Below are 24,601 nucleotides of genomic sequence, written 5' to 3' on the forward strand. Positions count from 1 at the left end.
TAATTCAACGTATCTGGGTAATGTATCTGGGTAATAGTCCTGAACGTAAAATATCGACATCATTGCTAGTACCTCCACAGTTACGCTATTTAGCCTAAATCCATCCAGCCGCACAGTCTTCAAGTTGCTAATGTAACCATGTAGAATTACAATTATTCCTAAAAGAGCTGGTAATTTACCTGGTGCTGTGAGGGAAGAAACGAGGACAACTGTTCACACGAATAGACCGACCTCCCTCTGTAATAACACTTTGTGCAACAACACAATTGATATTCAGGCATCTGTCTAGGCTTTGGTATGCACCAAAGACACTGCCCCTATGGTTGGGCCCCTCAACCGAACAGATCTGACCGCTGTTACTCCGCCTACGATGGGTTGTGCAGACATGAATATTGACCAATAGCGCATTGTGACGCTTTACGTGCTGTATTTTCTACAGTGTTGATATCCTCTGACAAACAGACGTCTAATGATAAACAAATACAAATCATGTTTTATTCTGAAGCCACATGTGGTGAATATAATATCTAGTTATGAAAGTCTATGCACTGCACACGCCTACTAGATGCGGCTAAAACACAATTGGATTCTCACACTGCAGTCTCTAGCACCCTCGCCTCCTATTGGCTAAAAATAACGACCCCCAGAGAAAACCAACTATTTTCAGAGGAATGATTTCTGGTCCATCGTTCCACCTGTTCCTGACACCATCTTCAACCGGACCCTCAACATGAAAAAAAAAAAAAGTGTTCTAATTAATTTCCTTTCAATTAAATCATTATGATCAGGGCACGTATTTGTCCCTTCTGTCATTAACACGCTGTTGATGCAAATAACGATCTAAAGTGTTTTGTATGTTCATTAGGTATTGCATGGAGTGATATTTGACATGGTACAAATGTTACAATAAGCTACCACAGAGTAACTGGTTAGATATCATGATATGCAACACCCCCATCTTGTGTTCAAAGTGGTGGGGCATATTTGTACCATTATCTTCCGGGAAATATAGGTCATTGTTGGTTTAAAGTCTATTTTCACCATTATTCCACAAATATAGTTCAACCCTGTTCATGTCACTTGCATTGCTAATCTACTTTCAAAAGGTTTTATACAAATTCATGAAGATATTCTCATATCAGGATTCCATTCATGTTGACCAAAGCTTTATTATCAAATTGTGAACACAACACAACTCACTGAACATGATCTTGATATTACATAAACATTTTATTACAAATGGAAATATTGATTAGGAAATTGAACAAGTCATTGGTAATTAAATAGCCTGTCTCCATGATGTGGTGGTTGTAAAGAAAGCGGCCTCTGTTAATAACCATAGATGTTTTATATCAAGGAGAAAATGACATAGTATCTGACAATATGTACAGTATTGTGTTACTCTACTGGCAACTTTAACGTCCTCCTCTCCATGCTGCTCCGCCACGGTTTTTTCCTCCTCCTCCTCCACCTCTTCCCCCCCCTCCGCCACCACTACCAGCACCACCTCTTACTTTCTTCCTCACACCGCTGGACTGCTCTGTGTCATCCCCCTCTTCTCCTCTGGGCCTCTTCCTCTTTTCTCCTTGTTCCTTCATTTCCTGAGAGGGAAAGAGGTTATCGTGACTGACTTTAGAGCTATTACAATGGATGACGACATTGCTGAAAAGACACTGATTGAGACTCACAATTCTGGCGAATCGCTGCGCCTCGCTCACTCTCTCCACCAGCATCATCACTTCCTCCTCCTGCGTGGGGAAGGCAGGCAGCTTCTTGCCAATCAGAGTTTCGATTCGCTGGAACAGCTCCACATCATACCTGAGAGGTCAATATGTCAACCAGAAGAAAATCTTTGGACGAAGTAACCAATTTTAATAAGATTGGTTGAGAGCGAGCATAAAGGTGGCCCTTACTGTGTGACAAATGTGATGGATTTTCCAGACCGTCCTGCTCTTGCAGTTCGCCCCACTCTGTGGATGTAGTCCTGAGTACAAACACACACACACATGATAAAATGCCACTAAAGTTGCTCGGTTGGGTCCCTCATTTGTGATAATATTGAAGAGACTGCAGACCAGGGAGAAACATCCACACAAGCAAGACTGATACCTTTGAGTGAGTTGGGATGTCGTAGTTAATAACACAGTCTACATGTGGAATGTCCAGTCCTCTTGATGCCACGTCCGTCGCCAGCAACACAGAGCGAGACTTAGACTTGAACTTGTTCAGCGACCCTAGACGTTTGTTCTGACCAACAGAGAAAGACATTTATTATCTATACATGCAGATTCCACTGATGTGTAAAACATTTGGAAGTGTTAGAGTATGATATTTGGAGTGAGTATGTTGGTAGACAGTAGTGTTTGGATAAGGGGGGTACCTGACTCATCTGCCCATGCAGGGGGATGGCAGTGATGCCCAAGTTCCTGAGCAGCAGCGCCACCCGCTGGGCATTGTTACATGTACTGCAGAAGATCATGAAGGAGTTCCCAGCCAGCTCGTTGATGATGGATACCAGGTAACAATCCTGGAGACACAGCCAGTTAACTTACAATCCAACACTAACCATACACAGCTTCTGACTTCTCCAAGAACAATTACCATTAGAACATCAAACTTCAAGTACCTTGTATTTGGAGGGTATGAAGACGTAGTACTGCTGCAGTTTTTCTACTGTTGAGTACTTGGTGTTAACGGCACATTTAACTGGATCCTTCAGAGCTGCCCTCTGCAGCTTTGCGACCTTGGTAAATATAAAGACATAGAAGGGTTAGTGTGACAGGCCAGGTGTTAGGGATACTCTGACAAGTCTCAAATGAAGAACTAAAAGGAATAGATAATAGGGGCTATTATGTGGGTACCTTTTTGGTCATGGTGGCAGAGAAGAGAAACGTGCGTCTGTCTCTGGGAATAACCTTTAGGATCTTGTCCACCTCAGTCTCAAAGTCCATGTTGAGGATCCGGTCTGCCTCATCCATCACCAGGAACTTCAGCGCTCGCAGTGAGAAGCCTTTTGTGTTCTCTAAGTGGTCTATCAACCGCCCGGGGGTGGCTGTTATGACATACACGATTAGTATCAACCAGGAATGCACTTAAAAGAGGGTACCATATTATGCAACTGAAAGGGATTAAGTTATTTTCTCACCAATGACAATGTGAGGTTTCTTGGCCAGGACCAGGGATTGGGACATCATGTCAATTCCTCCAACTATAACAGCTGAAACAGAAAAAAAGACAAGCGAGTTAAAACAGTCACATGACACTTGAGTTCCTTCAAATATGTTTCTACTCCTTCCAATGCCCACGTACCAGTCTTGACTCCGATGCTGGAGCCCAGGGCCTCAAACTGCTCTGCTATCTGGAAAGCCAGCTCTCTGGTGGGGGTGAGTATGAGTGTGTGCAGCCTCTGAGCGGAAGCGAGGAGTGACTGCAGGATGGGCAGAGCAAACGCACCGGTCTTCCCTGAGCCGGTCTCTGCTAAGCCAATTACATCCTTTCCTGAGATAGGAGAGAAGAAAGTGCATCGTGAAAGTGCATCGTGATTGTACAGACAGACATGAGACCTTCCGCCTAGAAGACAGGTCTTTACCAACCGTTTTATACATGGCACAAACAAGAACATTCAACCACCTCCATCCAACTTAACTCACCTTGTAAGGCTACAGGTATAGCCTCTACCTGGATCTTTGTAGGAGTCTTCCACCCCAACTGTTCACAAGCTTCACACAGCACTTCAGTTACACCCTATATTAAACAGATGCATGCCATAGCAGAAATATGTAAACGCGTTAGAATATGGAGTTTATGTTACACATCTACACAAATCGCATGGCTGAATGCGCGCCCCATTTTTAAATGTCTGTCAATGACATCACATCATCTCACAGCTGTACCCAGCTCTCTACCTGGTGAACCGTAGGATGTTGAACTGTATGTTGGTGGTTGAAAGACAGTTAACTTGCTAACTTATCAGCGGTAGGTTGGTTTGTTGATGTGCTGTTAACTAACGTTAGCTCGCTTCCAAGCCGGCAAGCTTAACCACCATTTCCATTTAGCTAGCTAACGTTACTCACCAGATCCTTGAAGGTCTTCACTGGCTCATTCTTTTCAGCGATATTGACGTTACTGTTATCATCATCTCTACTCGAATCTTCATCCTTTGCACCATCTGTTTTTATCTCAACACTTTTCTCCGAGTCGTCCGCCATGCTTGTTTGCCAACGTGCCGTCTACGCTAAAGTGCGCATGTACGGAAATGGATAAGATTTAATGCTAAGATTTCTGGGACTTGATGTTCCCCGCTGAATTCATAAATCAATTAAATTAATTGCTATGTTTAGACTATATTCAGTTGTCGAACGTTGCAGATAGAAATTCCATGAATAGAGCTGATGTGATTCCTTATCCTACATAGTTCTTCCATCTGAATGATCCAAAACGTTGCATCCTGCTGAACGAGCCTGTTCATCATGGTGGTTTATGAATTTGTAGTCTGATTTATGAAAATATGCTTTAAAAAATATTGGACTGAAAATAGTTAATTGAGTTTAAGTATTTATTTAGTTGCAGGTCTAACCATTTCAGACAAGCATATACACACTCATTTGGATTTTCCTACAAACACCCGACAAAACCCCCCTTCTTTCTATGAAATCCATCCCGTTTCTCAGTTCAACAATAAAATAAACATTTGACAGTCATAAAAAAACACTAGCTTTTTCACAAAGATTGAGCCAAATTATCATAGCCATGTACAGTAAGTTGGTAGGGAGGAGATTCTAGTCTCATTGTGAAAAACAAAGCCTTTCTGCTTCATTTAGAGGAACCAATGTGTTTCTGAACAGCATCTGCTTGACGGTATCACTAACACTTTCTTCATGGCCCCTACTGTTCATTCCTTCTCAACACACCCACCCTTTTCACCCCGCAGCCCTTGTCAGTCTCAGAGGAGTCCCTCCATCTCCCTCATGAAGGCCTCATACATCTGGTCCTTGGTCTTCATGTTGGGCTGAGAGACTGGGCCCATCTGAGTAGGGTTGGCTGACCCCATGGGGGCAGCCATCGACTGCTGCTTCTGGCCTCCCACCCTTTCCTCTCTTCTTCCTCTCTTTTCCATAGGCCCTCCTCCACTCCCAGCCCCTTTATCCCTGCGCACCCTCAGCGCCGTGGGCACGAAGCGGGTGACCTCTGTCTTGGGGTTGATGATCTGGGGTTTGGCTGAGATGGTGGCTCCGCCACTCCCCGGGCCTGTTGCCAGATTGCTGCCTCCGGCTGAGACCGAGGTGATGTTGGCCCGCTTCTCGATGGTTGGTGCATGGTGGTGGCTGGTGGGGTTTGTGCCCGACGGCGGGGCACTTGTCCCCGGGGGAGGGGGCATCTGCATCCCTGGGCGCATGGACATAGGCATGGAAGGAGGGGGCAGCATGGAGGCATTGGGGTTGCTATGGGAGCCATCTGGGTTGGAGCCTGGTTTCTGGCGGTGGACGATGCTGGGGGGAGCGCTGAGTATGTTGGAGTTAAGCGGCGGGGGGAAAAGAGAGAGGGGAGGGGCGAGTTGGCGTGGGGGGCCAGATCGTGGTGGAGGGGGGATACCTACAGAAAGGAAGAAGAGAGGAGATTAGAGTGGGGGAAAATCCTGCTTTATTCCCATGCTTTGCGGCCCAAAATACATTTTACATTTATTTTAGCTTGAGGTATGTGCCATGCTGACATATATTTTTATTACTGTTAACTTTGCGTACTGCTGAACTGTAGTTATGTTAAAAAAAAATGTATGTTTTGACAATGTTCCGTGTTTAAGGAGAAGGGACAAAGTCATATGTAATTCCTATAAAAGGCACAAAAATACATCCACGCATCCACACATACCTGGGGGAGCTGGGGGAGGCAGTCTGGGTGGGGGTCCCCGGGGTGGAGGACCAGGAGGGAGACCTGGAGGGGGGCCTGGGGGAGGGCCAGGGGGACGACCTGGTGGGGGTCCAGGGGGCAGTAGGCGGGGCATCGGTCCCCTTGGACCACCTAGCATACCAGGTGGCCTCAAAAACGGGGGAGCACCTTAGGATGGCAAACAAGACATATCACATCATAGTGCTTTGTTTAAGTAATTTAATAGTAATGAAGCAACGTCACACAAGATGATACTGTACTCCAATCATTACTACACATAAAACCAACTAACCGGGTGGAGGGCCGGGAGGCAGGCCAGAGGGCGGACCAGGAGGCCTCATTGGAGGAGCTGGGGGTGGTCCCAACGGTGGAGGCCCTGTTCCTGGTGGACCCTGCATGTGTAGAGGTGGTTGCTGTCCTCCCATTGGTCCAGAGGGTGGAGGCATGCGCTGATTGGGTATAAGATGAGATTGGTTGTCGCCTGGTGGTCCCCTATCCTCGATGTCTGAGTCAGAGTCAGTGTACTCCTCCTCAACTTCCTCTTCCTCCTCTTCATCTTCAGGGATGGACTGCCCTGTAGACAAATAATAAAGGGGGATGAGTGAGAAAGGGATGAAAGAAGAAAGTATAACCTAGTTCCCATGGAGAAATCATCCTCAAGCGAATACAAACCTCTTTAAAGGTCATTCTCCAAAATAGTGTCAACAATCCAATCATTCATCTGCATCACAAGTCCTGCTGAAGTGTGGTAGTGGTGTTGTGTGCAGACTGAAGAAGATACAGTACCTGCCATCCTAAGCATCATAGCTTGCAGAGGAGTGATGGCCTTTTTCTTCTTCACAATCCTCTTCTTCTTGCTCTTCTCCCTGGGTGCTGAGGGGGGCATGTCTGCAAACCGCACACTGCGTCCTGTAAAACATATCACACAACCTCGTGTAAAACGCCATATCTGTGTTGTCATTCTTTAAACTACAACACCAAGCAGTGCACAGACTTGAAGACAGAACCCAACACACTTGGGGTGATCAAGCAAGCACATATGCGGACAAGGCTCCGCCTCTCACCTGCATGTCTGTCCCCTCTGTCCTCCTCTCTGCCCTTCTCTCTATCGACCTCCTGCCGGTCCACCATCATCCTCTTGTCAACCTCGTCTCCTTCATCCCTATCTCCTTCACTGTCCTCTTCAGAGTCGCTGTCGTCTTCCTCGCCATCGTCTCCCTCGCTCTCGCTCCCACTGTCCCTCTCTCCTCCCATCAGCATAGTGTCCATGGCTTTCTCCATGTCAGAGGCCTGGTTGGACAGATCTGGTTGTAGGCAGAGAAAGGTGGATTTGGATGAGAAAGTAGAATGAAGCATATTTATTCCTCCTGATCCCATGTACAAACATGCAGTAGTGAGGTGTGTGTGCAGTACCTGCATCTGCTGCGAATTGGGCCCTGCGTGAGGCGTACAGCGCCAGGACCTGAGACGGTGGGGGGCCAGGTGGGGGACCTGGGGGTTTCCTACCAGGGGGTAACCGAGGGACGCCTGCCACTGCTGCAGACATGGAGGCACTGATCCCCTTACTGAGAAAGAGGGAGATTACAGAACAGTTGGTAGGGTTGTGGTATGGTTCACAGGAATGATACTGAGACAGCACTGTAAATTCAGGGGACTGCCCACCTAAACGAGGAGCCCTTCTTCAGGATGGAGGGAGGCTGGGCCCCAGGCAGGGGGATGTCCTGGATCAGGATGCTGGAGGGGGCGTGGGGCATCTCTGGGAGTGGGATGCTATCCACCTCCACTAGTTCAGCATTCTAGTTGACAGAGCGAGGAATAGAAAGAGTGAGTAGTGAACAACAGCAACAATTATGACATGATCTCAGCACTGCTCGGTTTATCTGTGCAATTTATACATGTTCATCAGCATAGCATACACACCTTGACTGAGTCGAAGTAGAGTGACAGCTTGCCGCGATTGCTCTCATAGTCCAGCTCCAGTTTGCGTAGCTCCTTGTAAGTGTCTGGGTTCTCTCTTTCGTACAAACGTACGATGCGCTCAAACGTCTCCCGTAGCTTCTTCCTCTTGTCCCTCAGCACCTTCTCATTCAGCAGCGGCTGCTGCACAGGGTTGAACTCTGTCACAGAAAAAAACAGAACAGATGTGAACAGGAGAAAATAAAATTATTAGCAAGATCTTTCTGGAAGACAAATAAATGCACAACCTTGTTTAAAACCCGTTTGCAATGGCTCACCCATTTCATCCAGCTTCTCCATATCTTTGATGATCTGTCTGGGGTCCTTCATCTTCAGTACAGCTGTTCTCACCATCATCCTCTGCTTCTTGTTCTGTGGCGCAGCAAAGAAGAGCGCAGTGAGTTTTATAGACAGAATACAAAGTCAACCTGTCATTGACATTCAACTTGTCAGCCAAGGTCTTACCTTCTTCAGCTCCCGCTTCCTGGCCTCCTTCCCTGAAGAGGAAAAGGCACCGCATTAAGTTTGATGTAGAAACTGTTACCTGACAGCTCCTCTACGTTGATGCATTTACTATTGTTCATAGTGCTGCTGAGCTCAATAACAGACACTGAAATGATTTTCCTTTCACATACATGAGATCCCCTGAAGCTTAAGTAACAATGGGTGTCCACTGATGTGTTCATGCGCAAGTTGAGGTGAACGTATGATGTGAGAGGTCACATGATGACGGAAAGGGTATGACGTTACTTACTGGCCTGGTCGGTGGGGTTCATGAACTTCCCACTCTTGGTGGAGGAGGTTGAACGTCGCCCCATGGTGATGGCGCGTCTCCTTCACCCTGCCAGGGAAGATACAGTATCAACTTATTGGAATCAGGAGAAAATAAAAATCTATAAGTTATATAAGATAGCTGCTGGGATGGTGTAAATAAAACTAGGCTGCATTACACACTGCAATGGATATTCCAACCATGAGCCCCAGCCTGCTCTGCTCTTGCTGATCAAAAAACGTTTTGTGTGATGCCTAACCAATGCTGTGCTGTGTAGGCCTACAGTGGCAGTTCAGAGGGAGAGTCAGAAGCTTCTTCCAAAAAACATACTCTTGCGCATGAACAGTGTTTCCCAACCCTGGTCCTCCGGTACCCCCAACAGTACACATTTATATTGTAACCCTGGACAAGCATACCTGATTCAACTTGTCAACTAATCATCAAGCCCTCAATGAGGTGCGTTTGTCAAGGGCCACAACGAAACAGTGTACTGTTGGGAGTATTAGAGGACCAGGTTTGGGAAACACTGCTATAGCCTATGTTCAGTTCAGTTTGAGAAGGAGAGCGAGAAGATGAGGCGGACCGGAGGTCAACCTTTATAGCTTGCTACTACTATAATTGATTTGATTAATGATGAAGTAGGCCTATTTATCAGAGTTATTGACCTCACAATAAGCCAGATTTGAGTAACTTACATTGTGGTGCTGAAACGAAGCAGCGGCACAATCAATCGGAAAATGGACAGCTCATTGTGCTGAAAGTAGGCAAATTCGAGTAGGCATTCATTTCAACATTCTTAATTTTAATTAGTTTAATAACAACAAGAGGGCTTTGTGTTGGAGCCTATTTAAGAAATAAGAGGTAGGCCTACATGTTTGGCAGACTCACTTAGGCTATAGGCTGCTATGTCAATAGATTTGTTGGTCGATTCCTCCATCCACTCTTTAAATAACAGCACTTCACTGACACGGAGGTAGGCTAAGTTAAAACCAAGACTCGAATTGATGGGGTATGAGACGGTATGCCATAGGCCTGCTTTTTATTAAAGAAAATGGCAGAAAAGAAAAAACAAATATGATTATATAAAGTGATCTATACGAGTGCTTTGGTCCACGATGCTTTACGTTAGAAACAAGCTGTAAAATATCCAGGAAAGACGTGACTCCGATGTATATGGGGATATCATTGTTTCTAGCATAAAGAACACAAATAAATTCCTTTGCTTGGGAAGTAATCTAATTCTGTCACTATCAATTGATTAAGTTATTCACTTTCTATACAATATAAGATGTTTAAAACCAGACAGCTTTTAGGTAAACACTTCTGACCTCTCGTTGGGTTGAGCTACAGAAGAAGAGTAGCGAGCAGTTAAAGCTTCCATTTTTCTGAGTCGGTAGGTCTACTCTGTCTGGGGTCATAAATTAGGCCTAACTTTGGAAAGCACCATGCTCAGATTCCTAATGAGGTCTCAGATTTTATTATTTGCAAACGGGGGCAGTTTCATTGCAAACAAGACACATTGATTTGGCATTGGAGAAATATGATGAGATAAACACATATGTTCATTCTTAGCCCGTAATTTAAAAAATATTCATCTTTAATGCTCTGGTCTGTCCAAGAAGTGAGAGTAAACGGTAGACATGTTCTCTGCTATCCACTTTGTTTTAATTATTATTTTGGGTATAGGGGAGGGTCACTCGTTTTTTGCGTTCAGGGAGGGTTTAGGTAAAATATATTTTGCTCTAGGGAGGGCCATCCATTTCAGAGAGGTCCTTATTATAAATAACTTTCACTCTCTTGCTGCGATTAAACCAATAAAGAATTGCCTTTTGACATTGTGCTGGGAAACATACTTGTACATACAAGTTCGTCTCCCAGCACAATGTCACAAGACAATTATTGTTTGAATAGCAGTTAGTCAGAAGTATACGTTAACTAGTCCAAACTAACAACATTAGCTAAATTAGCTAGCAAAGCTGTACAAGTTCTAATGTTAGCTAGCTTTAGACGATGCAAATACTCGCCAATATTAATTTACTTAAATGTTAAATAGTTAGTTAGCTGGCAAATGTTGTAACCAACGGTAGCTATATCACCAAAGTCTGCAAATGTCACATCAGCATAACGTTAGCTAGCTAAATTAGACAGTCAACTAGCTCGATGAACTTGAATTGACTCTACCTTTATCCACGTGAAAACTGTGGGCAGTGCTTTCCCCTCTCTTACTTTCCAATCGGGTAAATGGTCAACTATAAATGTCGTTGCCTGTATCAAACTAATTTATGTAATACCCTTTTAGACATAAACGCTTTTGGCTAATTAATGCAGTCCGCCATGTTTTGAATGCCGCGAGCTAGGGCGGAAGTCTCGTGTGAGATAAACCGAAAACGCCAAAGAAAAGGTCAAACAAAATACGCTCAGCCCCCCCCAGTGGCTGACCAAGTAGACTGCAGTTTTGCACTCAAAGTCTTTGCTTCATGTCTGCAGTTTTGGGTGAACATTCTACCTTTGCTACTGCTACTGTTACGAATAGCCTACGCTTCAACCAAGTTCTCTTGCAGGTGAGTGCCTTTTGCATTGTATTACACATATCTTTTTGGGTAGAATGGCTAGGTTACACTAATCTTAAGGCAAGATGACCTTACATAAATACGAACATTATTGACAGTGATGACAAGTTAAATGCTCCAGCCTTGGGATCATTTATGCAATTGAACTTGTCTTTGTTTCGACAGAGGCACCACAGATAGATAGATATGTTTGTTCATGCAATATCAAATTCAATGTAGTCTAAATGTTTTCAGCTGTCATATTCATGAAGGTGCTGAAGATCTGTACATGTAACTTTTCTCTTTCAATATTTCAATAAACAAAGTCAGTAATGTCAAGCCAATGGAACTTTTTGCTCCACTATTTTTGTATCAAGGTCTTTACCAGCCTTTGATACCACAGAGGTCATTTCTTCAGGTCGCCATTCGTGTGTAGCCTAATCTGTTTCTCATTTGTTCCCTTAAGGAAATGACAGATCTCACACAATGTATCATGTTATAACATTGTTAGAATATTGTTATGTAATATGAAATAATTTAATGAAAGACACATTGGTTAGATAATTTTATTGACCGTACTACACTACAGAATATTACCAAAATAGTTATTTTAATAACTTCTCATTGTCCGCTTTCTCTTTCTCTCTCGCTCTCCCTCTAACACCGTATCAATTTATACTTCATTTATTTAGATTTATTCAGATGTTTCATCCTCAGAACATTACAACTATTTCTCTCCAAAAAGCCTTGCAGAATGGAAGTTGGTTTGTGCAGTGGGTTGACATCTAGTATGGGATTGGTCCATAGAATTCGGTGTAGGCAGCAATGATCCCAGCTGTGTCCATCATGTTCTCACACCAGTAGTTAAGCTCGCACACCTCCCTCAGACTGGGAACGAAGGGGTTGGGCAGTTTCCATAAAATAAGAGGAAGAGGTGAAAAAAGAAAGGGGGAAGAAAAAACCCCAGATGAAAATCTGGATATTATCCAGTGTGAAGAAATAGGCTTATATAATTAACATTTCACTCCATGATAACAACAGCAAATTCCCTGAATATTTGAGCACATTTAATCTTAAATGAATCTTAAATAAAGTGGAAATTATGCTTGTTCCCATACAAACATTGATTAACAGCAAAACACATACACTGAGTGTACAAAACATTAAGAACACCTGCTCTTTCCATGATATAGACTGACCAGGTGAATCCAGGTGAGAGCTATGATCCCTTATTGATGTCACTTGTTAAAGCCACTTCATTCAGTGCAGATGAAGGGGAAGAGGGATTTTTAAGCCTTGAGACAATTGGGACATGGATTGTGTATGTGTTCCATTCAGAGGGTGAATGGGCAACACAAGAGATTTAAGTGCCTTTGAACAGGGTACCGGGCGCAACGGTTTGTGTCAAGAATGGCAACACTGTAGGGTTTTTCACACTCAATAGTTTCCAGTGTGTATTAAGAAGGGTCCACCCCCCAAATTACATCCAGTCAACTTCACACAACTGTGGGAAGCATTGGAGTCAACATGGGCCAGCATCCCTGTGGAACGCTTTCGACACCTTGTAGAAAAACAACCTTGTGTGCCAGGCTATCATATGACAGACGGGGGACAACAGAACAGTACTGTACCTCTCCAGCTGAGTCAGGGACAAGTCTGCAAGGGCAGTGCCGGCTCTCTTCTGTCGCACCAAAGTGGAGGCCAGGTCCTTCTTAACAAACACACCTGTAAGGTCATAGAACATATTCACTTTTTAAAACGAGAGAAATATAAACAAGTGTAATCACACTGCACTTAGAATAACCATGTTCAGTGCATCTACGACTGGTCATCAACATTACAGTACACACAATCAGACCACTGCCATTCTGGTACCAATTATCCTACTGATGTCTCTTACCCACTCTTTTGTCACTAGCAGGCTTTGAGGCAGTGGAGGTAGAGGAGTCTGTGTAGAGAGGAAACAGTATTGTACATGATTAATCATCTCGATCTGAAAACACAATTACAACATGCACATGTTTTATTTATTCTTTAACATTTATATGAAGTTTCATTATTTATTTGATTATTTTCCTTATTCCATGTATGCTGAAATTCAAAAAATAGTTGCACATTTTGCAAAGGTGCAAAACCTTGACTAACGCTGTCGCTCTATCTCTGCTCTTACCTCCAATAGAGTGGCACACACATGCCAGAGCACAGAGGACAAGGATGGCCAAGGTCTTCATCTTTCTCTTTGCTGTTGGTTCACGATCTGGACGATCAACAAGTATAAGATTTAGACTGTTCTGTCTTGCTTGTCTCTCTCACCAGTACATGAACACACACTCAGTTTATAGTTATGACCCTCACAATATCTTGAGTTTGTGATTGGTTGAGGAATCATGTATCATACACCCACAACAACAGCAAATGTACACTGGCACGAGTGAACAGACACACACACACACACACACACACACACACACACACACACACACACACACACACACACACACACACACACACACACACACACACACACACACACACCCTGAATTCTCAAATCATTTTGCATATATTCTAAACATTCAAAAAAACATTCTACATTTATGCTTCATCATATTTTTTGGTGAGGTCATGCTTTAAAAAAAAAAAAATTAAAAACCCCATGAAAAAATTGTGTTACACCTTTTATACTTAACTGTTGTAAAAACATATGTACATGTCTCTAATAACTCCCACACCTACAGTGGGGGCCGAAATTTACACCCTTGATTAAGATGAAATAAATAATTAAATTGTATGCAAAAAAAAATTTGGAAATGCTATTATTTTATACTAATAGACAGTGGTGGAAAAAGTACCTAATTGTAATACTTGAGTACAAGTAGAGATATCTTAATAGAAAATGACTAAAGTAAAAGTGAAAGTCATCCAGTAAAATACTACTTGAGTAAAAGTCTTAAAGTATTTGGTTTTAAATATACTTAAGTATCAAAAGTAAATGTAATTACTAAAATATACTTAAGTATCAAAAGTAAAAGTATGAATAATTTCACATTCCTTATATTATGAAGCAAACCAGACGGCACTATTTAGATTTTTTTTACGGAAAACTAGGGGCACACTCCAACACTCAGACATCATTTACAAACATAGCATGTGTGTTTAGTGAGTCTGCCAGATCAGATGCAGTAGGGATGACCAGGGGGGTTCTCTTGATAAGTGTGTGAATTGGACAATTTTCCTGTCCTGCTAAGCATTTGAAATGTAACAGGTACTTTAGGGTGTCAGGGGAAATGTATGGAGTAAAAAGTCCATTATTTTCCTTAGGAATGTAGTAAAAGTAAAAGTTGTCAAAAATGTAAATAGTAAAGTACAGATACCCCAAAAAACTGCTTAAGTAGTACTTTAAAGTATTTTTACTTAAGTACTTTACACCAATGCTAATACAATTCTTCAGAGAAAGAGATTTTGTTTAAAGTAATACTTTTTTTCTCAAAAAGGTAGGGTTAAAAACTATTGACATCCCTGTTTTCAATACCTTTCAATACCTCACCTTGCTAGGATAATGGCAATGAGGCATTTTATTTTATGAGTTGGAAAACATGTTGGGAGGGATCTTAGACCATTCCTCCATACATAATCCTTCCAGATCCTTGATATCCTTCCTCTGTGCTTATAGACGGCCCTCTTCTATTCAAACCACAGGTTTTCTATGGATTTCAAGTTTAGAGACTGAGATGGCTATTCCAAAATGTTGATTTTGTAGCCAATTAACCATTTCTTTGTGGATGTTGACATGTGCTTGGGGTTATTATCTTGCTGGAAGATCCACTTGCTGCCAAGTTTCAACCTCCTGGCAGAGGCAACCAGTTTTTGGCTAAAATGTCTGTGTACTGGGTAAAGTTCATGATGACGTTGACCTCAGCAAGGGCCCCAGGACCAGTGGAAGCAAAATAGCCCCATAACCTTCAAGATCCATCACCATATTTTACAGTTGGTATGGGGTTCTTTTCTGCTAATGCATTCTCAATTCGACGCCAAACCCACCACTGGTGTACGTGGCCAAAGAGCTCTGTTTTCATGTCATCTGACCATAGCACTGATTCCAATACAAGTGACAATGCTGTTTAGCAAACTCCAGGCGTTTACATTTGTTGGATGACATGAAAATAGAGATTGAAAATGTCCCAATTTTTTTTAGCATACAATATAGCTCAGTATTTGAATTATTTATTTTATAGTCATTTTTGCTCATCTTTGTCAAGGGTGTCAATAATTTTAGACCCCACTGTATAAAGACAACACTCCTTTAAATGTGCAGTACCACCAAACAACCTCAAGAGGTCCGAGTTTTACAGCATGCCCACACGACATCCTATTCAAACCACTAACTACTGGTTGATAAAACCATATGATACTATTTGAACAAGAAGAGAAAACGCCATCCGTCATTTTGTGACAGACTTTTGATCAGAGGTTTTGCTTTTTTATAGCAAACCACAGTGAAGAAACTGAAAGCAATTTTTAGATTGATTGTTGATTGTATATTCATTCACCAGTAATACACATGGTATGGTATATCCAGTGCCTGTATGGAGCATTGATAGGCATATAAAAACTAAAACACATAAATTGTTCAACTACTGAAGTAGAACAAAATTCTATTCTATTCGGCTCCATTCTATTCTGCTCCATTCTTTTCTATTCTGCTTCATTCTATTCTATTCTGCTCCATTCTATTATATTCTGCTCCATTCTATTCTATTACTCGTTGCCTTTTCCTCACTCATGTTCCACTTCTTAATAAGTAGCACATTATTGCTTGACAGCATTGCAGAATGTAGCGTTATGTATAGACCTCAATCCTTAAGGGAAATCTCCCTCTATATTTTGCTCTCTCACTTTCTTTCCATGTCGGACTTCTGGGCCACTGAAGTGGCCTTGACAATTCGGGGTGTAATTTCAGCGTCTGGGTCAGTGCTGGTGTCGTTCCTCCATGTAGGGACAAAGTTCAGAAATCTATCCTAGCAAAGCCTTAATTATGAACATTTTGGTTCTGCGGAATCACACAAAAAACATCAATATGATTGCCCATTCGTGGGCAGTGGTGGAAAAAGTACCCAATTGTCACACTTGAGTAAAAGTATAGATACCTTAATAGAAAGTTACGCAAGTAAAAGTGAAAGTCACCCAGTAAAATACTACTTGAGTAAAAGTCTAAAAGTATTTGGTTTTAAATGTATTTAAGTATCAAAAGTAAATTGAATTGCTAAAATATACTTAAGTATCAAATGTAAAAGTATAAATCATTTCAAATTCCTTATAATAAACTAAGCGGACGGCACCATGTTCTTGTTTTTAAATTGTACGGATAGCCAGGGGCACACTCCAAATCTCAGACGTTATTTACAAAATATGCATTTGTGTTTAGTGAGTCCGCCAGACCATAGGCAGTAGGGATGGCCACGTGTTCTCTTGATAAGTGAGTGAGTTTCACAATTTCCTGTTCTGCTAATCATTCAAAATGTAGGGAGGACTTTGGGTTGTCAGGGAAAATCTATGGAGTAAAAAGTACAATATTATCTTTAGGAATGTAGTGAAGTAAAATAAAAAGTTGTCAAAAATATAAATAGTCAAGTAAAGTACAGATACCCCAAAAAACGACTTAAGTAGTACGTTACACCACTGTTCGTGGGTGTGCCTGACCAGATCCAGTGTGATGCTTGTGTCTCTCTCCTCTTCTAGAGACTGACATTCACTGTGTTCAGATGACCTCTGGTTCTTATGGTAGGTTAAGGAGCTGCATCTTGTCTACAAAAACAGTGACCAGCTGACTACTTATTTTTGTATGTGACCTGGAAATGAACATTTTCTATTGATACCATTGATGCTCCCATTTACAAAAGTTAGGGAAAAAATGGCCAAAAATATATAAATTTACATTCCAAAAGTGGAAGATGAGGCCATACAAACTACTGGATAATCAAACAAATAGTAACTGACTTTGAACATCATTTACACTTACAGTTTAAAAACAGGTGCAAACGTTGTCATGCTGGTGCAAAAATGTAGCTTCCCTTGGCTTTTATTGTTTCCACACTACATTTTTCTGATTTGTTGCTACCACACTAGTCAAACTGGGACAGCTATTAGCGTTCACACATCTGCTCCCTATTCAAAATCATATTCAGCTGAAATTTGACAACACGTGGAACCAAATGAGGTGGAATTCTGTAGCCCACAAGTAAGGTTACTAATCCCCTCTGAGGAATATCGTGACCCCATAGGATTTAGACAATGAATGTAAGAAACTCTTCAAAAACACTTTTTAATACATATAAATACATATGGGTTAGACAAAGACTGTTGTCTTAGTGTGGATGGAAAAAGGGAACAATGGAGTTGGGTGTGAAGCTAATCTTCACGAACAGATTTCTGAAAGCAGTTATTCTTTGAGGGTGTGGTGATTGTGAGTAGGCCATAAAGTTATACAATAAATGGAGCTTGAATTATATAAATACGCAAGAATATTGCTCACTATATTCGTAATTGATTTACTGATATGTTTTCATATATTTGTCACATCTCTTTTACTGTTACATCACCGAACCAATATCCTGTTACGTAATGTCAGAGTGTGTTGAATGAGCGTACAGTAAATCAATAGCAGGAATAATTGCTATGATAAGATGGACAGGGAATCAGAATCCACGGCTCCCCGTCGTGCCTGGATTCCTGGCTCCAAAATATCTCTGATAGGCCAGTTGGTAACCATAGCGATGGGCAAAGAAGCGACAGGGAGAGTAGTCTTCACATGTCTCTGAGCGCCTTTCCGCTGGAGACTTCACTGTTCTGAAACACAGACACAAGTCAACTACAATCACAGTCAACCATTATGAAACACAGATAAACAAAGAACACAGAGGCCTACAATGCCTTCAGAAAGTATTCATATTCCTTGACTTTTTACACATTGTGTTGTGCTACAGCCAGAATTTTAAATGGTTTAAATTGATATTTTTTCTAAAAACATGTTTTTAGAAATGTTAGCAAATATATTGGCATTTAAATACAAAAATATCAATTTACATAAGCATTCACATCCTTGAGTCAAAACATGTTAGAATCAGCTTTTGCAGCGATTACAGCCGTGAGTCTTTCTGGGTAAGTCTCTAAGAGCTTTGCACACATGGATTGTACAATATTTGCCCATTATTCTTTTCAAAGGTCTTCAAGCTTTGTCAAAAGAGTTATTGATCATTACTAGACAACCATTTTCAAGTCTTGCCATAGATTTTCAAGCAGATTTAAGTCAAAACTGTAACTTGGTCACTCAGGAACATTCACTGTCTTCTTGGTAAGCAACTCCAGTGTAGATTTGGCCTTGTGTTTTAAGTTGTTGTCCTGCTGAAAGGTGAATTAATCGCTCAGTGTCTGGTGGAAAGCAGACTGAACCAGGTTTTCCTCTAGGATTTTTTTCCTGTGCTTAGCTCCATTCCGTAAATGTTTTATCCTGAAAAACTCCCCAGTCCTTAACGATTACATGCACCATAACATGATGCAGCCACCACTATACTTGAAAATACAGAGAGTGGTACTCAGTAATGTGTTGTATTGGATTTGCCCCAAACATAACACTATGTATTCAGGACAAAAAGTTAATTGCTTTGTTTTTCAGTATTACTTTAGTGCCTTATTGCAAACAGGATGCATGTTTTGGAATACTTGTATTCTGTACAGGCTTCCTTCTTTTCACTTTGTCAATTAGGTTAGTATTGTGGAGTAACTACAATGTTGTTGATCCATCCTCAGATACTCCTATCACAGCCATTAAACTCTGTAACTGTTTTAAAGTTACCATTGGCCTCATTGTGAAATCCCTGAGCGGTTTCCTTCCTCTCCGGCAACTGAGTTAGGAAGGACGCCTGTATCTTTTGTAGTGACTGGGTGTATTGATACACCATCCAAGGTGTAATAAATAACTTCACCATGCTCAAAGGGATATTGAATGTGTACTTTAAAAACAGAAAAACAACATCTACTAATAGGTGCCCTTCTTTGTGAGGCATTGGAAAACCTCCCTGATCTTTGTGGTTGAATCTGGGTTTGAAATTCACTGCTCGACTGAGGGACCTTACAGATAATTGTATGTGTGAGGTAAGGAGATGAGGTAGTCATTCAAAAATCATGTTAAAACCTATTATTGCACACAGAGTGAGTCCATGCAACTTATTACATGACTTGTTAAGCACATTTTTACTCCTAAACTTATTTAGGCTTAACATAACAAGGGGTTGAATAGTTATTGATTCAAGACATTTCAGCTTTGACATTATGGGGTATTGTGTGTAGGCCAGTGATCGTGTGTGTGGTACCTCCTGTAAGTGCTGCCTCTTGATGGAGTGTTGTAGGCACTTCCCCTCTGTGGACTCTGTGGGTTGATGAATGAGTTGGCTCGGTATGGACTGACAAACACATCTGGAATGCAATGGAATTAAATAAAACCATTTTATTAGAAGAAATTACCCCCATCTCAACAGGGGCGGGCATACAGATTTCATTGACAAAATCATATTGAATTCACTGAATGGCCTAGTTAGTCTGGAATTCTAAATCAGATGAAATAAAATAAAAAATGTACAAATATAGTGCTTTTATAATACATCAAATGTGTGGGAATGTTTTACTGCCATAAGAATCTGAAGGTCAATCACCTTCAAAGGATTCTGTGCTTTCTTGAGAATCTGTGGAAAATAAGAGGAAAGTTATTAGTGACTTATCACTGTAGATCACCAGGTTTACTAAAAAGATTCTGAATTGACGTAGTGTTGATTTGTTGAAATGTACCGTAGCAGATGCAGAGAGAGATAATGACACACAGGGCCACACACTGGAGGAGAGTCCTCATCCTCACTCTGGCTGTCTGTCGGTCTTTTGGTCTGCTGGAGAGAAGACTGATGTTAAAATGTGTCATAATACCACCACCACCATGAGAGAAAGAAGGCATGGAGGGAACGCATGACGTTACTGTACGTTAGGGACTGTGACAGCTATAAACAAGTGAACTGGAGGTAAAGATTCTACATGGGTCTGTATGTGGGTTCATGTACATGTTAACGCAGCCATAAATCCATTGACTACACACTATTTCTCAATGTCAACAAAAATAGTAATATATAGGCCTATACATTTATGTATTTCTAGAGTAGAGGGCAAAACAAATTCCCAAAACCAATGTTATTTTTGTGTGACTGGATTTTAGGGTCCCTCGTGATGTACAGACAGGAAGTACAGACAGAGTTTCTATGGGCATACGAGGGTGTGAAAAAGTATTTACCCCTTTCTAATTTTCTCTACTTTGGAATATTTATGTTACTGAATGTTATCAGATCTTCAACCAAAACCTAATATTAGATAAAGGCAACCTGAGTGAACAAATAACAAAACATTTACATACATATTTAATTTATTTCATAAATAAAGTTATGCAACACCCAGTGAGTGCCCTTGTGTGAAAAAGTAATTGCCCCCTTACACTCAACAACTGGTTGTGCCACTTTTAGCTGCAATGACTCCAACCAAACACTTCCTGTAGTTGTTGATCAGTCTCTCACGTCGCTGTGAAGGAATTTTGGCCCACTCTTCCATGCAGAACTGCTTTAACTCAGCGACATTTGTGAGTTTTCAAGCATGAACTGCTCGTTTCAAGTCCTGCCACAACATCTCAATTGGGATTAGGTCTGGACTTTGAGTAGGCCATTCCAAAACTTCAAATGTGTTACTTTTTAGCCATTTTCATGTAGATTTGATTGTGTGTTGACGCAGCTGCACTTCAGCTTCAGCTCACAGGCGGATGGCCTGACATTCTCCTGTAGAATTCTCTGATACTTAGCAGAATTCATGGTTCCTTCTATTAAGGCAATTCATCCAGGTCCTGAGGCAGCATGGCATCCCCAAACCATCACACTACCACCACCATGCTGACCGTTGGTGTCAGCATGGTTCCCATTATGTCTGGCGAAAACCAAACACACACACACACACACACACACACACACACACACACACACACACACACACACACACACACACACACACACACACACACACACACACACACACACACACACACACACACACACACACACACACACACACACACACACACACACAGTGACCTTGCCAGGTTTCTGACACCTGTACAAATAGCCATCCCAGATGTCAACAAGACCCCAACCTTCTGAACAAAAACCCCCACATTCACCCACATCCATGTGCCCCATGGCAGACCCTCTCTGTCGCCTCCTGTGTTTGTAGGGTTTGGATAACAACCTGGTGCAACGCCCCTCCTTTACATACCCAACGGCACACGTCACCCCCCAGGCATGGGGCACAGCTGGCCCACAGGGAGGGCGCTCACAGACCTTACAGGCAAAACGGTTACGAGGATATCAAGGAGTGGGTGTGTGTCTGTGTTAGTGAGGTGCTGACAGCATCGTCTGCAGCCTTTTATGCGCGTCTGCAGCCTGGCGGGCACACAGTAGGCCCTGAGACCTCCCCCCAGGCCAGAATGTGCTCACCTCACTGGAAAAAAACTTTACCATGCAGGATGCTACGAACCCACAGAACTGCACCACCAGGCTAATGACCCCTATTCACTCAGCACTCAGTAGCACATCAAACAAACTGAAGGCTGTACCCATGCATCTCACTGTATCACTATTTTAATGGATCAAAGTCTGTATGTTTTGTTATTTACAGTTACACTTAATTCTAGGCTGCAAAAAGTGACAGCCAGTATTTACACCTAAACATTAACCTCCTTTATGGGATTTCTGTTAGAGTTATGTCAAAGTTACCAATATCAAATGTATATCTTGTTTTTAGTATATTGTGGATAGTATATTGTTATGTAGCTATAAACCTATGAGATAGTTGTACTTACCCTAAGAAGGTAGTTATGGTGTCAACTCTGTTGGTAAAGTCTCTTTCACAATCTCTCTCTCTCTTTCTCTCTGGGGATATTTCTTTATTCTGTATAGCAAGGCTTTTATACCTCTTCTCCCCCCACCCGTCTGTTTCCCCCTACTCCCTCTTTCTCAGCCCTCCCTCTCTCTTTCTCCTCCCTTCTTCTTACTATCAGCCCATTCCACCTCCTCAATCAGACCACACAACTCACTCTCTCCCTCTCTCTTCTATAAACATACTCACACGTTCGCTGAAAAACAGATTATGGAAAGGTGGAGTGGAATGAAGCAAAACAGACAGGGTGTAAACAGAGAACGAGAGAGGGATGGAGGAGAGGAATAGAGAGGAAGGCCAGTAGCGGAGTTACCTGCTCTATCACAGCTACCTGACAATATTTACTGCTGTTTACCAACATGACAGCATGGTATGAAAAGAGCAAGTAACATACAAACTCCACACGGACTGACTCCACTATTTATCATCAACACTTTACAAAAATGTAATGTAGAATTTGTACTGTAGTACCAGTCCTTGTCCTTTCATGTTTTTGACTGCCAAAACTGTTCTTAACTGCATAGTGGGGTGATGCATTTATTATACTAATCATATATCTAAGGCTATTTGAGTATAGTTCTATAGTTGGTTGTATGTAATAACCTCTTTAGATTTCAGCTCAGATGAGAATATAAATCCCTTATGCAATCTCACTTAAGGTTTCCTTATGTAACCTCACTTAAGTTGGAATGTTCTAGGAATAACTCCGTGAAACCAGACCTGCCCAAAGGGAAACAAACAGAAGGTGAAGAGCCGGACGGATACAGTGCCTTCAGAAAGTATTCACACCCCTTGACTTTTCCCACATGTGATTGTGTTACAGCCTGAATTTAAAATGTATCAAATGTAGATGTTTTGTCAGTGGCCTACACACCATACCCACAATGTCAAAGTGTAATTATGTTTTTGAACATTTTTACAAATTAATAAAAAATGAAAAGCTGAAATGTCTTGAGTCAATAACTAAGACTAAATAAGTTCAGGAATAAAAATGTGCTTAACAACTCATGTAATAAGTTGTATGGACTCACTCTGTGTGCAATAATAGTGTTAACATGATTTTTGAATGACTACCTCATCGCCTCATCTCACATACAATTACCTGTAAGATCCCTCAGTCGAGCAGTGAATTTCAAACAACGGTTCAACCACAATGACCAGGGACGTTTTTTCCAATGTCTCGCAAAGAAGGGCACATATTGGTAGATTGGTAAATATCCCTTTGAGCATGGTGAAGTTATGAATTACACTTTGGATGGTGTATCCATACACCCAGTCACTACAAAGATACGGGCATCCTTCCTAACTCAGTTGCCGGAGAGGAAGGAAACCGCTCAGGGATTTCACCATGAGGCCAATGGTAACTTTAAAACAGTTGTGATAGGAGAAAACTGAGGATGGATCAACAACATTGTAGTTACTCCACAATACTAACCTAATTGACAAAGTGAAAAGAAGGAAGCCTGAACAGAACACAATTATTCCAAAACATACATCCTGTTTGCAAGACAACGTGGCACATTACTGAGTACAACTCTCCAAATGTTCAAGCATAGTGGTGGCTGCATCATGTTATGGGTATGCTTCTAATCGTTCAGGACTGGGGAGTTGATAAAATAATTTATATGTTTAAAGATAATGATTAAATAATTCCACCCTGAAACCTAACTATTAGGGGTTATAGTTTATGTAGCATGTTTAAGGAATAATTAAAGTATTAAACGTAAGTCCAACTAGGCTCAGAAGATACCTGTGAGGGAGAGAAATGTGTGTGTATGTGTGTGCCTAAGAAAATACAGAGATCAATTAAACTGTGTTTGACCCGACCTGGCTAGAACTCTGAGAAACTTATGATAGGACAGGGAGTACTTCTCAAGGTTTCCCTAATCTCGGGGGAATGGAACTGTCGGCTGGGTAGTGATACACAGTGGTGAGAACTCTGGAGAAGGATACAACTCACCTACTGCTCATGCTAAACACTAAACACTAAAGCCGGGAACTAATTTCCATTTAGTATTGAAATAAAAAATAAAAAAAATAAAAACTTTAAGCTGTAAGTAACACTTACATTTTTTACGTTTTTAACAGTAGGATATCTACTGTTTGTGTGGAAGTATGTGCGTAAGTAAGGAGCAAGGTATAAAATGGATGAGTGCTCTCGTGAATAAACATTTTGACTATTGTAAGCTGGGAACTCTATCTGTTTCATTTAAACCAGAACCTTACAAATTCTGGGTTGCAGACTGGGTAGATCAATTGAAGTTTATGAACATTGATAACAAAATTCTCATAACAGGAGTTTTTCAGGATAAAAAAGAAACAGAACGGAGCTAAGCACAGGCAAAATCCAAGAAGAAAACCTGGTTCAGTCTGCTTTCCAACAATTCACCTTTCAGCAAGACAATAACCTAAAACAAGCCAAATC

At 41.6% G+C, this 24,601-nt stretch overlaps 4 protein-coding genes across 5 annotated transcripts; all 4 read right to left on the bottom strand.

The window, feature by feature from the left end:
- Positions 1-1,149: 1,149 nt before the first annotated feature.
- Positions 1,150-4,222, bottom strand: LOC120045556 (probable ATP-dependent RNA helicase DDX47). The gene is made up of 11 exons (XM_038990459.1): positions 4,074-4,222; positions 3,651-3,744; positions 3,310-3,498; positions 3,146-3,217; positions 2,862-3,052; positions 2,627-2,743; positions 2,381-2,527; positions 2,110-2,247; positions 1,914-1,984; positions 1,689-1,818; positions 1,150-1,601 (listed from the first exon to the last, which is right to left on the bottom strand). The coding sequence occupies exons 1-11, from the start codon at positions 4,206-4,208 to the stop codon at positions 1,416-1,418; spliced, it is 1,470 nt and encodes a 489-aa protein (XP_038846387.1). The 5' UTR covers positions 4,209-4,222; the 3' UTR covers positions 1,150-1,415.
- A 319-nt stretch (positions 4,223-4,541) lies between these two features.
- On the bottom strand, positions 4,542-10,964 carry LOC120045557 (WW domain-binding protein 11-like). Its single transcript, XM_038990460.1, has 12 exons — positions 10,796-10,964; positions 8,597-8,683; positions 8,308-8,339; positions 8,121-8,214; positions 7,807-8,003; positions 7,549-7,682; positions 7,300-7,451; positions 6,951-7,190; positions 6,673-6,795; positions 6,179-6,460; positions 5,869-6,054; positions 4,542-5,592 (listed from the first exon to the last, which is right to left on the bottom strand). The coding sequence occupies exons 2-12, from the start codon at positions 8,658-8,660 to the stop codon at positions 4,943-4,945; spliced, it is 2,154 nt and encodes a 717-aa protein (XP_038846388.1). The 5' UTR covers positions 8,661-8,683; positions 10,796-10,964; the 3' UTR covers positions 4,542-4,942.
- Positions 10,965-11,718: 754 nt separating this feature from the next.
- Positions 11,719-13,480, bottom strand: LOC120045558 (osteocalcin-like). The gene is made up of 4 exons (XM_038990461.1): positions 13,334-13,480; positions 13,064-13,111; positions 12,795-12,888; positions 11,719-12,051 (listed from the first exon to the last, which is right to left on the bottom strand). Exons 1-4 carry the CDS (start codon positions 13,392-13,394, stop codon positions 11,949-11,951), a joined length of 306 nt encoding a protein of 101 aa, XP_038846389.1. The 5' UTR covers positions 13,395-13,480; the 3' UTR covers positions 11,719-11,948.
- A 3,988-nt stretch (positions 13,481-17,468) lies between these two features.
- Positions 17,469-22,200, bottom strand: LOC120045559 (matrix Gla protein-like). Of its 2 annotated transcripts, none has more exons than XM_038990463.1 (5): positions 22,100-22,200; positions 20,002-20,096; positions 19,869-19,898; positions 19,530-19,632; positions 17,469-18,006 (listed from the first exon to the last, which is right to left on the bottom strand). In XM_038990463.1, exons 2-5 carry the CDS (start codon positions 20,060-20,062, stop codon positions 17,856-17,858), a joined length of 345 nt encoding a protein of 114 aa, XP_038846391.1. In that variant the 5' UTR covers positions 20,063-20,096; positions 22,100-22,200; the 3' UTR covers positions 17,469-17,855. The 2 variants fall into 2 exon arrangements, with proteins under 2 accessions (XP_038846391.1, XP_038846390.1); XM_038990462.1 differs by having other exon boundaries at positions 20,002-20,093; positions 22,100-22,173.
- Positions 22,201-24,601: the final 2,401 nt, after the last annotated feature.

This window comes from Salvelinus namaycush, chromosome 4 (assembly GCF_016432855.1).
Source record: "Salvelinus namaycush isolate Seneca chromosome 4, SaNama_1.0, whole genome shotgun sequence".
Lineage (NCBI taxonomy): Eukaryota > Metazoa > Chordata > Actinopteri > Salmoniformes > Salmonidae > Salvelinus > Salvelinus namaycush.

What these genes read in the sequence shown, in the direction of transcription:
- LOC120045556 (XM_038990459.1), bottom strand. Translation starts at nt 4,208, where the DNA reads ATGGCGGACGACTCGGAGAAAAGTGTTGAGATAAAAACAGATGGTGCA. An exon ending in ACATCCCAACTCACTCAAAG is followed by an intron (nt 1,985 to 2,109) that starts GTATCAGTCTTG and finishes GTTTGTACTCAG; the next exon opens with GACTACATCCACAGAGTGGG. An exon ending in CGCAGCGATTCGCCAGAATT is followed by an intron (nt 1,602 to 1,688) that starts GTGAGTCTCAAT and finishes TTTCCCTCTCAG; the next exon opens with GAAATGAAGGAACAAGGAGA.
- LOC120045557 (XM_038990460.1), bottom strand. Translation starts at nt 8,660, where the DNA reads ATGGGGCGACGTTCAACCTCCTCCACCAAGAGTGGGAAGTTCATGAAC. An exon ending in GGAAGCGGGAGCTGAAGAAG is followed by an intron (nt 8,215 to 8,307) that starts GTAAGACCTTGG and finishes GCTGCGCCACAG; the next exon opens with AACAAGAAGCAGAGGATGAT. An exon ending in GCCTCCCGGCCCTCCACCCG is followed by an intron (nt 6,055 to 6,178) that starts GTTAGTTGGTTT and finishes TGCCATCCTAAG; the next exon opens with GTGCTCCCCCGTTTTTGAGG.
- LOC120045558 (XM_038990461.1), bottom strand. Translation starts at nt 13,394, where the DNA reads ATGAAGACCTTGGCCATCCTTGTCCTCTGTGCTCTGGCATGTGTGTGC. An exon ending in TGTGTGCCACTCTATTGGAG is followed by an intron (nt 13,112 to 13,333) that starts GTAAGAGCAGAG and finishes CTCTCTACACAG; the next exon opens with ACTCCTCTACCTCCACTGCC. An exon ending in TGCTAGTGACAAAAGAGTGG is followed by an intron (nt 12,889 to 13,063) that starts GTAAGAGACATC and finishes ATGACCTTACAG; the next exon opens with GTGTGTTTGTTAAGAAGGAC.
- LOC120045559 (XM_038990463.1), bottom strand. Translation starts at nt 20,062, where the DNA reads ATGAGGACTCTCCTCCAGTGTGTGGCCCTGTGTGTCATTATCTCTCTC. An exon ending in CTCTCTCTGCATCTGCTACG is followed by an intron (nt 19,899 to 20,001) that starts GTACATTTCAAC and finishes TATTTTCCACAG; the next exon opens with ATTCTCAAGAAAGCACAGAA. An exon ending in AAGCACAGAATCCTTTGAAG is followed by an intron (nt 19,633 to 19,868) that starts GTGATTGACCTT and finishes ATTGCATTCCAG; the next exon opens with ATGTGTTTGTCAGTCCATAC.